Source organism: Rhyacophila brunnea, unplaced genomic scaffold (genome assembly GCF_057557595.1).
Source record: "Rhyacophila brunnea isolate RB1 unplaced genomic scaffold, BYU_Rbru_1.0 scaffold_7, whole genome shotgun sequence".
Taxonomy (NCBI): Eukaryota; Metazoa; Arthropoda; class Insecta; order Trichoptera; family Rhyacophilidae; genus Rhyacophila; species Rhyacophila brunnea.
In genome coordinates this window covers 34,427,785-34,444,062 of record NW_028233339.1, presented here as the reverse complement: position 1 = coordinate 34,444,062, position 16,278 = coordinate 34,427,785, and the positions used below count along the sequence as shown (strand labels likewise).

The following is a 16,278-nucleotide window of genomic DNA, read 5'->3' as shown; positions in this document are numbered from 1 at the left end:
TTATAATCAACTAAAATTACGACAATGCGTGTAATATAGTTGAATTTTGTTATCTGACGAATACATAGTCAATAAATGTTATCAGATCGTCGAGATGCAATCTTATCATTATCATTTATTGTTTCTTCTTCCTCGCTGTCTTCACTTCCATTCTCATTTTCCAAAATCATAACTCCATCTGCTATTTCACTTTCAGTCATGATGTGATACCCAGGGTGACCTTCATCTACTTCTAGCCATTGTAAACTTATTGAATTGAGTAATAAATGCATCTATTCACTTCGAGAAAACAAAATAAACTGCTGTGCAGCTGTGTGAATTAGTGGCCAGCGTTGCAAACGTCAGTCCTACATTCAGTCTACGAGAAGGACAGCAATATGACACAAATTCGAGTGCGAGAAGCATGATGTGATTATCATGCGCAGAACATTGTTTACAAGCAGTGAAACTTGGATTTAAACATGTATAACATTAACAGGATGTTTTTAACAATTATCACATTTGACCGGATATTTTATCTGAAGGCCCGTTATATTGAGGTTCTACTGTAATGCGAAAAACAATCTTTACTTCCCTTTTTTGTGATTAGCAAACTCGTGATTGTCAACATTACAGCAAAATAAAATTATTAAATAAACACTCGCATTGAGAATAAAAATATTTTTAATAGTCGTAATGGTCTTCATTATATCGTTTCCTTTTAAATATATTTATTTCAGTGCCGTGAGTTTTTTTATTTTTTTTATTAACTTCATTGAAATGAATATTTTTCCTGGAGAACTTGTCCGTATCTCCATAGTGATAACGTTTATGTTTGCCATCTTCTTGACATTTACTGTGGCTCTTTTTTACATGTCGTCGATCATCAATTTTTAAATCATTCTCGTTTGGTTTTTGTTCACCGCCGTCTTTCAAATTGCAGTGTAGCTTCTGGTCTATGGTGGTGGAAGCGTCAGAGGTTAGGAAGCTCATCTACAATAACAAGATTATGAATTAGAATAAGCAATTTTAGAATTAAACAGAAAATATGAACGGAAATATAATTAATTGTTTATAAAATATAAAATTGTAAATAATTATATCAGAGCAAAGTACTTATTGTATTTTACAAAACTTTTCTTTCATGTCAGACAATCTTGTCATATTCTTGTAGAAAGTAAAATACTATTAGAGCAGTTAGTAGTTATATGCTAGGACGTTGCTGACATGATGTCTTGGGAAAACACAAAAAGACTGGTAAGCGACAGAGATTTTTGGCGAAGAAGAAGACGAATCACATCATTCTGTTCAAAAGACCAGTTCAATTACCTGATGTTCCAGCACCTCTCTTATTACATCGGTGTAGGTTTTAGATTTTGTTGCAACTTTGTATTTCATTCTTCTTCTTTTCAAATCGCGACTTTGGGCAAGTTCTTCTAAATGTGATTTATTGCCTGTTACTTCTTGGATTTGTGATGTTCTAGAAAAGAAAATAATTTGTTTTCATGTAAACAGAAATACCATGATGGATAGATGTAAATGGAATTTTTATAACAATTCATTGTTCAAAGACAAAAGAGCTTCAAATATTATTCTTAAAAATAATGGTCAATGTATTACTTTTAACTGGCTACATGAAATTGACTAGAAGTATTTATGGTTAAATTTTATATTCAAATGTCTACTTTGATATGAAAATTTGCGATGCGTAAAAAGACAAATTGACGTTGAATTTAATTATACACTGTCCAGTCCTGAGTTTTAAGTTTCGAGGTTAAATTGGTAATATCTGCACAATCATGTATGCAATTCTAATTCATAAAATGATGAAATGAAAAGATTAAATCATAGTAGAAATGTGAAGTTTTCTTCAAATGAACTTGCAGTGCGAAGTCACTTGTAGCTAACTCAATCGGTAGACCAGAGGTCCTTTTCTTTGCTTCAATTTCATACATTTAGGCTCCATCTCTATAGAAGATTTCAACATCTTTGGATATAATAAATATACATTTGGGGTCAAGAATACAAAAGTAAAATAACATTATTTATTATGGTTTATGATTATATGACTCAGTTTGTGAATACCAATACACAATATGTAGTTAGCAGTGGCGAAGGGTGGAGGTAGGCTGTTAAGATCCGCCATAAACAGTGCACATTAAACTTTTTCAGACATACATATTTGTTTTCATTGAAATAAGACTACAATTTACAGATAGTGTTGGTTAGTTTTTAAAATTCAATTAAACCCTGAGAAACCCAGCCATAATAGATAATAGTCAAAAAATACATGTCTATCTATAAAATATCTAAAATTATGCAATTAAATCATACATAACTTTGAATATTCTATAAATAGAATAATATTTTTTATTTATTATAGTTTGGTTTAGGCAGGGCTTAATGAATTAAAAAAATTAACCAACAATATGTGTAATATGTATTTTTAATCCAACAAAAACAAATAACTATGAATGAAAAAGTGTGTACAATTTTGTCGTTTTGCCCAAATTAGACCAAAACTATTATATTTTCGTTTAGGCATGGTTTAATTGATTTTTAAAAACCAACTAACACCATCTGTAAATTGTAGTCTTAGTTCAATAAAAACAAATACATATGACTAAAAAAAATTAGTGTGCACTATTTATAGCGAATCTTAACAGCCTACCTCCACCCTTCGCCACTGGTAGTAAGTATAAGAAATTGGTTTAATAGGACTAATCTCATACATGGATTCCGGTTGAAGAGACGTCGGAGGTGCTTTGGCAATGAGATAATCATATATGGCTTTTCGTTCATCTCTTGTATAATTGCACACTATTTGACTAGCTGCTACTATTTCACGAGGTTCCATTGAAATACTCTGCATACCTATGAAGTAAAAATACATAAAAAAATTGTATAGCAGGAAATAAACCAACCATGTTATTATTATAAGATGCACATAGAATATAAATTATGGTACAAAGGTACAAAATAACTGTTGATGAATTTCTATACAAGCATTATAGAAAACTTACGAGTATTTATTTCATAAGAGTATTTATAGAAAAAGTCAAAAATCATATTTACTTGGTTGAAAGTTGATGTCCATCCTTTTAGCGTTGTCTATAATCGAATTAACCAATGGTGAATCTGTTAGGACATAGCATTGTACATTCATTAGTATTGACCAGTTTCGAGATAATTCGAAATTAAAACGAAAAGAAAATCAAAAAAAAAAAAATTGAACATTCGAAATTCGAAAATTACCCTGTTGAGATCCCCGGGGTTCCAGCGGCTAGCTCAGGTGTCCATCGAACCCCGGATTCACAAAAAAAAAAGAATTTCAACGATTGGAGTATAAATAAAACACAGTCCTTCGTGCTCGTAACGTGATATTGTTTATATTTTACATTTTCTTAGTTTTACAAATTATATTTGGGATTTTTTTACAGTTGTAGTCGTCAGGTCCGTACCTATCGGAAAGGGGACGCTTACTAACATCCTTTTTTCTTTCTTTTTTAAATTCCTCGTACCGACGCCATCCAGCAAAAAAAAGGACTCTCGTGATTGGCCAAATTTTATCGCGTGATCTTTGATTCGGCGAATCACGAGCCTGACCCTGGCGCCGGCGCGCGAGGATTTCACGCACAATGCGCGGCAAAATTTATTATATTTAAATCCTTATATTTAGTCTTAAAATTATCTCTTTCATCCATCATCATTTTTACTTTTTAAATTAAAAAGAAATACTTACGTGGTTGAGCAAGGAATCAGATTAGATGTTTTATGAAGCCGTTTCTAGAGGTCAGGGTTACGTTTCGACTTAAGCTACTAAATGATTATTTTACACCGGGAGAAGCCCGCCTGTAACAGGGGTGTATCATTCGCCCCATCTGGATTAAAGTCGAAAGGTACGCCCTGATCTCATCGGCCACCCATCCAATTCCTTGTTCATCCGTTAAGTACATGGCATGATAAACAGTTTATAAAAGAATTCAACTACAATCTAACTATTCTAACATAAAACTCTATACTTTAGCTCTATTTTTATTATTTTCTATATTTATTTTGGATTATTATTTTCAGCTCAAAGCAATGCTTTCGCGATACTTTTGAATAGGTCAGAGTTTGATTTAATTTCAGTGTAGTACATTTATTTTGTGTTACATTGTTTTAATTAGGTTTTCTTGTTATTTTATTCGTTTTTATTAGTCAGCGGAGGGGTCGCGGAGCTATAGTCTTTGACTCTTGGGCTGTCCAGTTTTTTGTATTCCGAGAGGCTACATTTGTAGACGTTTAGCCCTCGTTCGGAATTATTATTTCGTGTTACGTTTTACTTCTTTTGGTGCAATAGGAGCGTACCTCGTTTGGCGTCGTCTGCCTTTGCAACCAGGGCGTGGTAGTGGCGTTACTATTGAGCCAGGCTCGTTCCGAGCAGCGGATATCTTTCTGTGGAAAGTTTTCCACTGATCTGCTGGTCTCTGGAGTATCACCTCATAGATGGACAGATACTGTGTCTCCATCTGTTCCTATTACTGCGGGCAAGGCATCGTATAGCGGTACAACGGCCAGGCTCGTTGACGGCGGCACGGCTCTCCCACAGGTAATAGGATGGATGTTTACAATAAGTATCCTTTTCCCTTTCTTTTTTTTTTTTATAGATGGTTACACTTCGGAAGTACCTCTTGTTGTTTCACGATCTTTCAGGCGTCACGTCCCTAGTCTCTCCATGAACCTGCGCGAGAAAGGAGAGTGCGCACTCTCCACACCATCAAGCTTTGGTATCATGAATTTTCGGCTACGCTGCCTTTGGATGCGCTTACTTCGAGAGGTGGCTCCCTTTGTGCTTCCAAATTGTCTTCATCTGTATTTATTCTTTTTCTTTCTTTAGTAATTTATTCGTTCATTAGACTTCCTGTACTTTAAATTTATTCGAATTTACTTTATTAATTACTCCTACCCCATACATTAAATAGCTACTAATTTTATATAAAATCTTCCCATTGTACTTATGGTACTTACTATCACTTTTAATATTTTACCCTAATACCCATAATTATTTTGCAACATTGTATTGACTGTATAAATCACATTGATATTAAAAATTGAAATATTCCACCCTCTCATTATATTTATTTCTGAATCAGTACACTTAAAACTGTGTAATTAACTTTATTTTTAGTGAAACCCCATTTTATTTTAAAAAAATTGTTGTTTCGTTTTACGCGCCCGACATCCTATTCCAAAGGCGCGCCGCGCCGATTTGCGGTGCCTCTCGCGTTTTATTATTATTACTATTTTTTTTTATTGTTGAGAAATTTACGGCTTATTGACTCATTTTTTTTTTTTTTTTTTTTCACAAGCATACAATCTCTACTTTCATCCTCTTATACCTAATTTTAACTTATTATTAAAATTTAACATAACAACTAACACTTCGTCGAATGATGCCTTATTATTCCCGTTCCGTTTTCGCTGTGTTAAATTTACAATTGGTAATTTGTAAAGAAATAATAGTGACGGTCGTATACTATTTTCCTCGTTTCTCTTTGGATTCAAATTATTAACACGGCGTAACTTTGAAACAGGTTTCGCGCTACTGTAGAATATCCTCTTTCCCGTTTATAAAATTGTTTGCGATTTTCAATGTTAATGTTTTCGAATTCATTCATATTTACTTTATTTGAACGGAAAGAATTGGCGTCACTTTGCGAAGCGTTATTTTTAAAACTATAATGTACATTTTTCTTACTAACGAACTTAAGATTATAGGGCTCAGAAAGTGGGTCCTTAATTAACTTTTTATCCGTAATTAGAAGAATTTCCGGATATTTACGATTATTATCTTCACTTTTAACTACACTGTTTACACTGAAACTTCCAACAGCAACTCGGCGTTCACCCTTGACTAGAGGGTTGGCGACTGGTCCTGCTTCATCTCCTCGTGGTCGAGCCTGCGCCCGTACAGCTTCTTCGATTCATCTCAGCTTGCGCGCCTTCTCAGCCCTCTTGTGAGGCTCCCTAGCCTCGCGTTTCCTTTTTCTCTCCTCACCGAACATCCCGTGGTCGACTAGGGTACACGACATGTTAGTGATACCCTAGGAAAATCGGCATTTTGCTCGCCGTTTTTCGTCGTGAGTGGGCCGTGGCCTCTACGAGCCCTCCTCGCTGGATACCGTCGATGATGCGTCTGGTCTCCATAGGTGGGATTTGTGCAGCCATTCGTCGTACTGGAGACGCGCCGGTGCTACGGTCTCCAGCACGACGCTAGGCGCGGTCAGCTCCGTATGTGGACTGTCTTCGAACACCAGAGGGCTCTCCCGGTTTGATGTTGGAGACAGCACTTCTTCTTCGATAAGGGTTACGTCGGAGTCCACTTCTTAGTTAACCATTTCTTGGTTGTTCCGGCTCCTGGATCATAAACTTTTATTTAGCGTTCGCGGGCGTAAATTTTTTTTTTTTTTTTTTTTTTTCGCGGGTTCGGAAGAATCCATGCGATTCTTCGAGCTTCGTTCCAAGGGCGCCATTGAGATCCCCGGGGTTCCAGCGGCTAGCTCAGGTGTCCATCGAACCCCGGATTCACAAAAAAAAAGAATTTCAACGATTGGAGTATAAATAAAACACAGTCCTTCGTGCTCGTAACGTGATATTGTTTATATTTTACATTTTCTTAGTTTTACAAATTATATTTGGGATTTTTTTACAGTTGTAGTCGTCAGGTCCGTACCTATCGGAAAGGGGACGCTTACTAACATCCTTTTTTCTTTCTTTTTTAAATTCCTCGTACCGACGCCATCCAGCAAAAAAAAGGACTCTCGTGATTGGCCAAATTTTATCGCGTGATCTTTGATTCGGCGAATCACGAGCCTGACCCTGGCGCCGGCGCGCGAGGATTTCACGCACAATGCGCGGCAAAATTTATTATATTTAAATCCTTATATTTAGTCTTAAAATTATCTCTTTCATCCATCATCATTTTTACTTTTTAAATTAAAAAGAAATACTTACGTGGTTGAGCAAGGAATCAGATTAGATGTTTTATGAAGCCGTTTCTAGAGGTCAGGGTTACGTTTCGACTTAAGCTACTAAATGATTATTTTACACCGGGAGAAGCCCGCCTGTAACAGGGGTGTATCACTGTCCTATTGGAACTTCACAAAATGCAGTTTTTGTCAAAATTGAGTAAGGCAGTAAATTAGTTTTTTTAGTGTCTTATAATCAGAAAAATATTTAAATTCTACGTAAAGTAACTAATAGCGCCTGTACACGTGCATGGATTTACTGGCAGCAGTAGTGTGTATTTTAAACTATCGTGACAATAACTGTTTGCACGTAAAAGTGCTGACTGTCTCTCCAATCTCATTCTTCAAGAGTAAGCGAGACGTGATGTCATTTTATGGTACTATTTGACAGGTAGTGAAAACTGTTTAACCCCAAAATGAGTATAGTTCATTTTATTGCCGGAAGGTTCGCCACTATCGTTCTACTGCGCAGGCGCAAATCGAAAAAATCCCTACTGTCGCATAAAAATTCAGAAGCTTCTAAACTTTTTTGATTCATGTATGCAAGCTTGTAACTGCAGGATAATACATGTTTACCCATACATTTCTTGTTATGGCCGCGATAATACTTACTGTCAACCAGTGGCGGCCGGTGATAATAAAATTAGGGAGTGCAAATAAAGACATGCATTTTCCTTTTTGTTGTATTGAAAAAAATTGGCAATAGTCTTTGTGGTGGAGGTAGGCGTATGTGAAACGACGCTTACATTCGCGGACAGCATTTATTTGTTGCCAAAGTTACAAAGTTCAAGTCTCTGGTATGATAGGTATGATGTATTGAAGTACACACTCTTTTCGATTTTCATTGGAACTAATTACACTTCATATGTGCTGACATAGTTACAATGTTTGTCACTCCTAACTTCCATAAATCGTAACTGATGTAAGTATTTTAGATATGTGTCATTGAGAAAAAGCCGCAAACTCCTCATTTGTCATCCCATTCTCATATACGTGCTGTATTATTTTTACAAATTCTATGGATCATTAATTTTCCAACGGATTGATTTGGACTTGTTACTATCTGTTAAAAATTTGCTACTACTTTTGTACACCTCAACTCCAGAATTGCACTCCAAATGAGACTGATTTGAAAGACATTCAACGTCAAAAATAATAGTATAAGTAGGTACTTACATAAAAAGTTGTAGTACCCACATGTTATTATGCAAAGGTTATTAACAGTATATTATATTATGTATTATGTTACTTACTTACTTTGCTGTAGATTTATATTCAAATTATGTAGAGTTTAATTTTGAAATATAAAATAATTATAAAATTGGTATTTGTATGTTGAGATTGCTGTTTGATGACTATAATCGATATTTTGATTAATAAATATTAGTATGGCATCATACAACGGAGCATTTACCACATAACGTATGAAATAATAATATATTATTTTTAAATACTGAGCGGGAAAGTTATACCTACTTTATAGGCGCGTACGTACAATATTTTAAACGCGCCAGTCAACGCGTGATCTATCGGCTATGATTAGAAGCTCTCGGGGGGAGAACACTGCTCAAAGCAAGCTAAAAATTGTACGTTCATTGCGCTAAGATATCGGCAGCATGCAAAAAACCGTGTACGGGCAGGCAGGACAGATCCTTTTTAACACATTCAACAAATACTATGAAAGACGTACGTCTATTCATCCAGCTTCGCGCCCGGTCAAAAATACTACAGAAATATACGTGCATACGCGTAGAGGACGGGCGACAAATTAAAGATATTTTACAATAATTAACTACTTATTACAATATGTAGGTATTTGAATACGTACATATTATTACATATAATAATTTGGGAGATCAGTGCACCCTTTGCTCCTATACAACAGCCGTCCCTGCTGTCAACAGTAAATCCATGCACGTGTAAACGGGGTATAATACACAAAAATCATTTTACATTATGACATAAAGAGTCAAGTTTCAAATTATAAAAATCTTTATTGTGAATATTTCAGTATTTTACAGTTGTGTTCTTTCTGCGGTTAGACAATAACAGACAAGTCCATATATGGTGGAATTTCAACAAATACAATCACATCATACAAATTTCGCAGAATATGTAATGAACATCAAAACCTGCCAAAACCATACAAAAAAAATGTTTAAAAACTCAATGACTGAATGAAACTGATAAATTAAAATGATACAAACGAATGCCGCTAGGTAAAATTTTATTTTGCTTATATTTATTTATTGTAATAATTAAGGTCGAAAAAAGGGACCTTTAAATTAAAACCAACCAATTAAGTATGTTTGAAACACAAAAACATTATTAACCATAAATATTGAATTGTAAACACGTTGGAATTCGGAATGGACAACTTTTATTTTGGGAATCAGTTGAGATGTGGGAGTTTCCCACTTATTGGGATTCAGGAAGAGGAAATCGATGGACATTGAGGAACTAGTAGAAAAGGAATGTCTGCGATTGCAGCTGACTCAAGCAAGTGGAAAGCTTGTTCTGGGCAACATAGGATAGGCCACAGGGCCACCACTGTCAATGCTAGCGGAACCTGACAAAGCATGCAGAAGAAATAGATATGCCCATGGAAACAGAAATATTATTGATTTGCAAATACGAACCTATAATAAAAGATGTCGCAGGATCTGTGTTACTATTCTCAGGTAAGTTTGGTTCGTCGGGGCATCGATTTTTCTTACTTTTGCACTTGGCAATGTGGTCACCATACTTGAATTTATTTATCAAATGAGATTTATCAAAAGGACAATGTTCTTTTGTGGCAGTCTGTAAATATAGGAATAGAACTATCAGTTAAATAAATCGGCATACTAATTATTGATATAATAATATATTATATACTTTTAAGCCACATATGTTTACATAGAAATTTATGGCAAGCAATAAATACTTACATAAGAGAAAAAACGAAAACATATGTATATGACTAGGTAGCAGGTAGTCATTATCGATTTTTAATATTTTTTGCACTGTACTTATTCTGACATGTGCCAGGAATCGTCATAATGAGTGGAATCATGCACATACAATCGGTTTACAGACCTACAAACTTATCTGAAGAATGGGATGGGGGAGCCATTGTCGAAAACTACCCAATCAAGACTCGTAACTGGACAAAATTTGACATTCGAATGACATTTTCAAAATGGCGTTCTATGGTAGTTCGTAGTTCCATTTTTGGCCATTCTACAGATAAGTTTGTAGGTCTGTACTCAATATTTATTTTGTTATTATTTTGTCTAGTTTATGATAAAGTGTTACTATATTTTAAATTGTTTTGTTTTTCAAATCACCGTTAATTGCGAAATTTCGCTTATCACGACTATGTATATAGTACATAAGTACTGATAAGCTACCCAATGGGTACCATTATTTATTTTTCGGTGTAAACTAAAATTTTATTCAGTATAACAATCACGACGAGTACGTATGAACAATCATTTATTTAATTTATTAATTTGATCTTAACAATAAATGGACTATGACAGCTCTCTCCTTCCATATTCAAATTATATTAATTTAACTGTAGTAAAAAAATATTACAAAGATTGTCCTACAAACTGAATTTAGAAGGATGTACAATCTCCAAGAACAAAAGATAAGAACAGTGGCATAAAAGTTTATGGCGAAAACACTTATAAGTTAGTCATATTTGATTTGTATTTACTGATAAATACACACGGCAAATTATTGATATGAGATGTAATAATAAAACTTCTACCTATAAATAGGTACCCTTGTCACAAGAAAAATAAAGGTTGATGAAACAAATGTGGATCAAAACAGTAATCACGTTCTTGCTTGATGGCTTTACGCAGATTCCAACATGTCTCAACGTGTGTAACATCTGGCTCGATGGTTTTTTGTTCGACATCGAACAAATTGCGCTATCCAAAAAAGATTGAAGGCCTGTAATTCTTGCACGATTGTAATTTGAGTGGTCAAAGTCGTGGCGGTGCAACGGTAGCCTCACAGCGTCTTGTGTCGAGTTGCTTGACTGTGTGGACGCAACGACAAGCATGCTTCCAAGTCAACATGCTCGATCGAGCAAAACCGTCGAGCAAGAACGTGCTTAAGTGATAAATAAATAATCATTAGATTTAAAAGATTTATAACCTCTTTGTTAATGTAATCCAAATTCCAACCCAGAGATTGTAGAAGAAATGTTACATCGGTTTTAATATTTGTAGTGTAATTGCGGACACTATTAAGCTGGCTTAGTCTTTCGTCTTTAGTGTTTTCAAAAGACATTTTAATTTCACTTATTGTATTTAATGTCTTTTTACATAAATCATAATCATGCAATATTTTGTGGTAATATTTACAAAAATGTTTTCACTATCTATAGTATATTAATCTATGATCTATATTAGTCTATGATCTATATCACAAACCAAATAATGAATTCAGTAAAATTACTGTTATTCTGTTATGTTTTGACTTCAGAAAGAGGTTATGTCAGTCAATGTCAGTGTCACTGTCAGTCAGACCATAGATAAGAAGTCAGACTCAGATGCTCAGATGCAGTGTTGCCATATTTTGATTATAGTACAGAGCCTCCAAAATTATAGTATTTGGGGATAAAATATAGTACGCGTTGTCATCTATTGAAAATGTATAGGTTTTTTGTTTCTCAGAAAAAAAAATAACGGAGAATTTAGTAGAATGTGTAAATATTTCACCGCGGGCCGCAGGTTCCCAATTTTACATAATCGGCTCGTTTTTTTTAGGAAAAATATTTTGCCGCGGGCCGCAGGTTCCCTATTTTTCATTTTTAGGAGAAATTTTCAAATTTTTAAAGACGACTCGATTGCGAAATGGCAAATGCGAAATTATAGTACTTTTATATTAAATTATAGTACGATATTCAAAATTATAGTATTTTGGGCGTACTATACCTATTTTATATCGTACATAGTACGCGGACCAAAATTATAGTACAAATACTATAATTATAGTACGGTTGGCAACACTGCTCAGATGTCAACTTTAGGTTAGTATTGCCATTTGCGAGATAATATTTTATTTTCGAGAGTTTTTGTCATACGTTAATTAAAAACGGGGTATGATTAAGCCTAAATATATGCTATCCAATAATCCAATCTATAGCCTAGCGCAAAAATAATTAGGACCATAATTAATCATATACGTGAAGGGACTACAGGGACCTAGAAACATTCGACAATGTCCATTTATTTCATGGGTTAAGCCGCGTTGACACGGTCAAAGTACGATCCAAATTAAATTACTCCTATCCAAGCTACTTGGACCGCGTTCTACTCATCCAAGCTAGCTTGGATAGGAATAATTAGTATGAAGATGTCTCATACGAGTGTGCTTGGATGGCACTCGGTCCAAGTGTACTTGGATCGTACTTGGACCGTGTCAACGCGGCTTTAGTGGGTAAGTTTTTACAAATCAGGCGCGCACACAAGGGTGGGTTTACGGATTCAGAACGAAAAAAATACAATTTAGGTAAATGAAATATTTCTCCTATAAATTTTCACCGGGACCTCATGCTGAAAATAGTGACTCGGATTATTTAATTGTTGAACAGCCTTCTCAACGGGTTGATTCCTCTTTTTGGCATCCTAAGAAATTCATGGCCTGTATCAGGGGAACTATCTGAGGCATCCAATGTTATCTTTAATATTTGAGCACGGCATGTCTAAAAAACAAGACAGCACAGACAACACAAACGGACACAAACGATCCTAATAATTATGACCATTAGGCCATACACATTGGATAACCACTCTTGAATGTGATGCAACTTGTCACAATAAAGTCAAAATAAATGATAGGTGAGCAACCATAGTTATAGCTGCTGCAGGATAGATACTCATCGCTAGACTCAAAATGTGAGTGTCTAGGTAAGTATGTGGAATGTACCCATAAAATGTGGGGATCCATAGTTGAAATGACAAGAATCTATAAAAATAGTTGGCGGAGTAAATGCAAAAGGTCATTTCCACATCATCATGTATTTTCATCTCCGTCGCCATTTTTTGGTAGCTACACTACGTCCAATAATATGAGTTTTGAAGTACATAAATCCCATTTTACTCCTTTTTTAATAAACACATTCGCAGACACATGTTAGCTAATACATGTTATAATAGGACACAATATACTAAAATTTAATTTTTTAAAATTTTTGATTTAGATATAATATAGAAATGAGTTAAGTCTTAAGATATGACACTATCTAATGGAAATATATTCGCACCGTGACACAAGTAGCAGGGAACATATTGTTTTGATCCAAAATACAACTTCTATAAACGTCGTGTCGTATTCCGTTCCACAGTACAGGACGTCAATGGACGTCCTGTCATATCACATCTCACAAAATACGACATTTACAGACGTCATGTCCGCGAATGTGTCAATATTGATTTTGATTGTACTTTTCTATCGTATCGAATATTCATAAAAAATATCTAATCCACTTTTGTTTGTTAAATAGAAATAAACCGGAGGTTGATAGCAAAGTCGTTCATATTCGTCAGCCACCATTTTTTTGTATTCTATAACTAACTTTAAACATCATTTTTTATTCATTTCCTAATGTCCTAACATCCATGTCCTAATGTGATTACATAATGGTTTTTTGCGATTATCTCAAAATGGTGGAATATGGAAAATGCTGACGTTGAAACAATCAGCCTCATATATTATAAACACATATTTTTTCTATGGGAAATCCCAAATGGCCCCTGAATGTACCTGATACAAATACACTAAGAGAGAAAATGTAGGCAGATGATGCAGGAGGCCAGTGGTAGCCTTGATAACAAAAAAATCTATACTTACAAATAGAATTAAATAACAATAGATTATACTTACTATCGAACATATATAATCTAGAAAAACACTTTCTGAGAGAGTATTATTATTATAACCAATAGAAAAAATATTTTTTTTTGAAAAAAGTAAGCCACCTTGGTCGGGAATCGAACCCTGCATCTCCCGGGTATACGCCCCATCCATACTTACTATCGTTTTTTTACCTTTCGACATTTTTTTAAACATATAACTAGTAATGATTAGATGTAAAAAGTAGAGAAACTTGTTAAGACTAGAGCCTCAAAATGTATCAACAGGTACTTGTTTTATAAAATAAAAGAAACTTTTGAAAACCGTTTTAGTATAGAAATCTTTACTTTATGATACTGAATAGAAAAATAATAAAAAGATATCAATTCAAAATTTTAATTGTTATTATCATACCTACCCAACTTACATAATATTGTATTTATAATGTGCATCTCTCCTTTGGATAGAAAAATTAGGTAAACTGTGTGGATGGAATTCTACCATTATTCAAATCAAACTTCTTAATATAATTGGGGACCAAAGAGATTGGACAATCTCTCTGTTGATGACATATTTTCCGTATCCTTTTCCTGATAAGATAAATATGAACTTTTTGCTACCTACCAACCTGAAGTATTTTATAAGGTATTTTTTGGAAGAATACGCTTATATCCAGAGTTACACCTTTTAACATCTTTATAGTATGTAAATCCTTTAAATATATACTTAATATCTACAATATGATAAAATTGAAAATTTACAAAAAAGACAAAAAACTGCTTTATAAGCACAGAAATGAAGATAGAAAACTATGAATAACTCGATGAAGGTATTTAACCAATAGGTATTGGTGAGCATGTCATTATTAAGTGTATGATGTTATGACTATGTATATTGAAGCTATTATGGTCTTATTAAAATGAGACCAGGCATCGAAATGATCGGAGCACCGTTCCGGTTCATACAATCCTCAACATTCTCGCGACGTCTCGTGGAATAAAATATTTGACCATCTGAGCTAGATATAATAAAAAAATCCGACACACTTATTTTCATAAAATACACATAAAATTGGATAACTATGTTAATATTTTCATAAATTTATCGAGCGCTCCGGTTCGTAAAATTTTCTTTTTGAGCTCTGAATGAGACACATTAAGTACAGTGGAGGTTTTTTAAAATAATATATTTTTATTTGTGACTAGCTGAAGTACCCGGCTTCGCACAGGGTCGCTTCGTGGTTATATTTATCTTAGATATTTAAAAAATAATAAGAGGTAATTATTTTTTTAATATTAAAATATCTGTGTAATACAATATGGCAATATGAAAATAATTCTAATAGGAGTAAAGGTTAAACAAAAGAACACTAAATTAAAATCGAATCCAAAATATGCAAACGTTATTAATGTTATTAATATGCAGTAAAAAAAAACCAAAATTCGATGGAACAAACAAACAACAAACTTTGTATTTTATATAATACTAATTTAGAAACCTTCGCAGGTGTGCGCACAACTACTAACAAAAGTTTTATCGCAATCGGATGAATGACGATAGAAGAAGAAGATGATGATTTTCTAATTCAGAAATCTTCGTGGGCATGCACATGACAACTCACCAAAGTTTCATTGCAAACGGATGAACGGTATAGGAATGCATACGGATAGAAGAAGAAGAAGATGGTTTTCAACTTGAAAATGTCCCTCTGAGGCGGATGAAACCGGTCCTAATCTATTGATTAAAAGTGGAATAAGTACTACAAAAAAATTTATTAAATAAAAACAACAAATTTATATTTATCGTACTTATGTGTTTCTAGGTAAGATTACTTAATTATTTACCATACAACATCATCAATGTGTATTTTTATCAATTATGTACATTCAATTATTTATGGTATATTTTTGAAATGGTTATAGTCATGCAAAAAACATCTTAAACAAAAGTATTGCGTATTATGTTATCTATTTTATATTCATTTATCACCAAATGTCATCAGTGTTATCATTACTTACTTCACTAGTATGTAAGTGCTGGCTATTTATTGTTATCAAGTTATTTTGTTTAATAGAGGAATGTGGTCAGTAATGAACAGCATACATTTATTTTACATTATTGAATTTTTAAATAAAGAAAAAACTGATGAAAAATAACCGATGTATCTGGTTTCAATGATCAATGAAAAATTCATTGGAAATGTCTCCAAATTTTGCATATTTATTAGTAGGACTTTTGTATTTCTTAAAAAGTATTTATTATTATTAAGTCTTTATAAGATGGGATTGCATTGAGATGCAGATGCTGATAATAAATATACAAGTTTTACTAACCCTAAAACTGTAACCTTGAATAGCTTCCTGCTTATAAAACATTTTAAAAGATGTACCTACTTACAGACATAATGTTAATCTGTATCATTATCTAACTGGAA

General features: G+C 33.8%; 1 protein-coding gene across 2 annotated transcripts; it reads right to left on the bottom strand.

Annotated features, from left to right (window-relative positions):
* Window positions 1–645: 645 nt before the first annotated feature.
* LOC147064767 (U11/U12 small nuclear ribonucleoprotein 48 kDa protein-like) lies at window positions 646–15,607 on the bottom strand. 2 transcript variants are annotated; one of them, XM_085957855.1, is made up of 6 exons: window positions 15,466–15,607; window positions 9,629–9,791; window positions 3,055–3,117; window positions 2,712–2,853; window positions 1,309–1,459; window positions 646–972 (listed from the first exon to the last, which is right to left on the bottom strand). In XM_085957855.1, the coding sequence occupies exons 3-6, from the start codon at window positions 3,074–3,076 to the stop codon at window positions 664–666; spliced, it is 624 nt and encodes a 207-aa protein (XP_085813981.1). In that variant the 5' UTR covers window positions 3,077–3,117; window positions 9,629–9,791; window positions 15,466–15,607; the 3' UTR covers window positions 646–663. The 2 variants fall into 2 exon arrangements, with proteins under 2 accessions (XP_085813981.1, XP_085813980.1); XM_085957854.1 differs by lacking the exon at window positions 15,466–15,607 and adding an exon at window positions 11,142–11,522.
* Between the last annotated feature and the right edge of the window lie 671 nt (window positions 15,608–16,278).

Bases quoted from the DNA above. Each gene is read 5' to 3' on its own strand.
- LOC147064767 (XM_085957854.1), bottom strand. From the start codon at position 11,276: ATGTCTTTTGAAAACACTAAAGACGAAAGACTAAGCCAGCTTAATAGT. The intron at 3,118-9,628 runs GTTCGTATTTGC...ATGTCCTAACAG, and splicing joins TGCGACATCTTTTATTATAG to ATTCACCATTGGTTAATTCG. The intron at 973-1,308 runs GTAATTGAACTG...TTGTTATTGTAG, and splicing joins GAGAGGTGCTGGAACATCAG to ATGAGCTTCCTAACCTCTGA.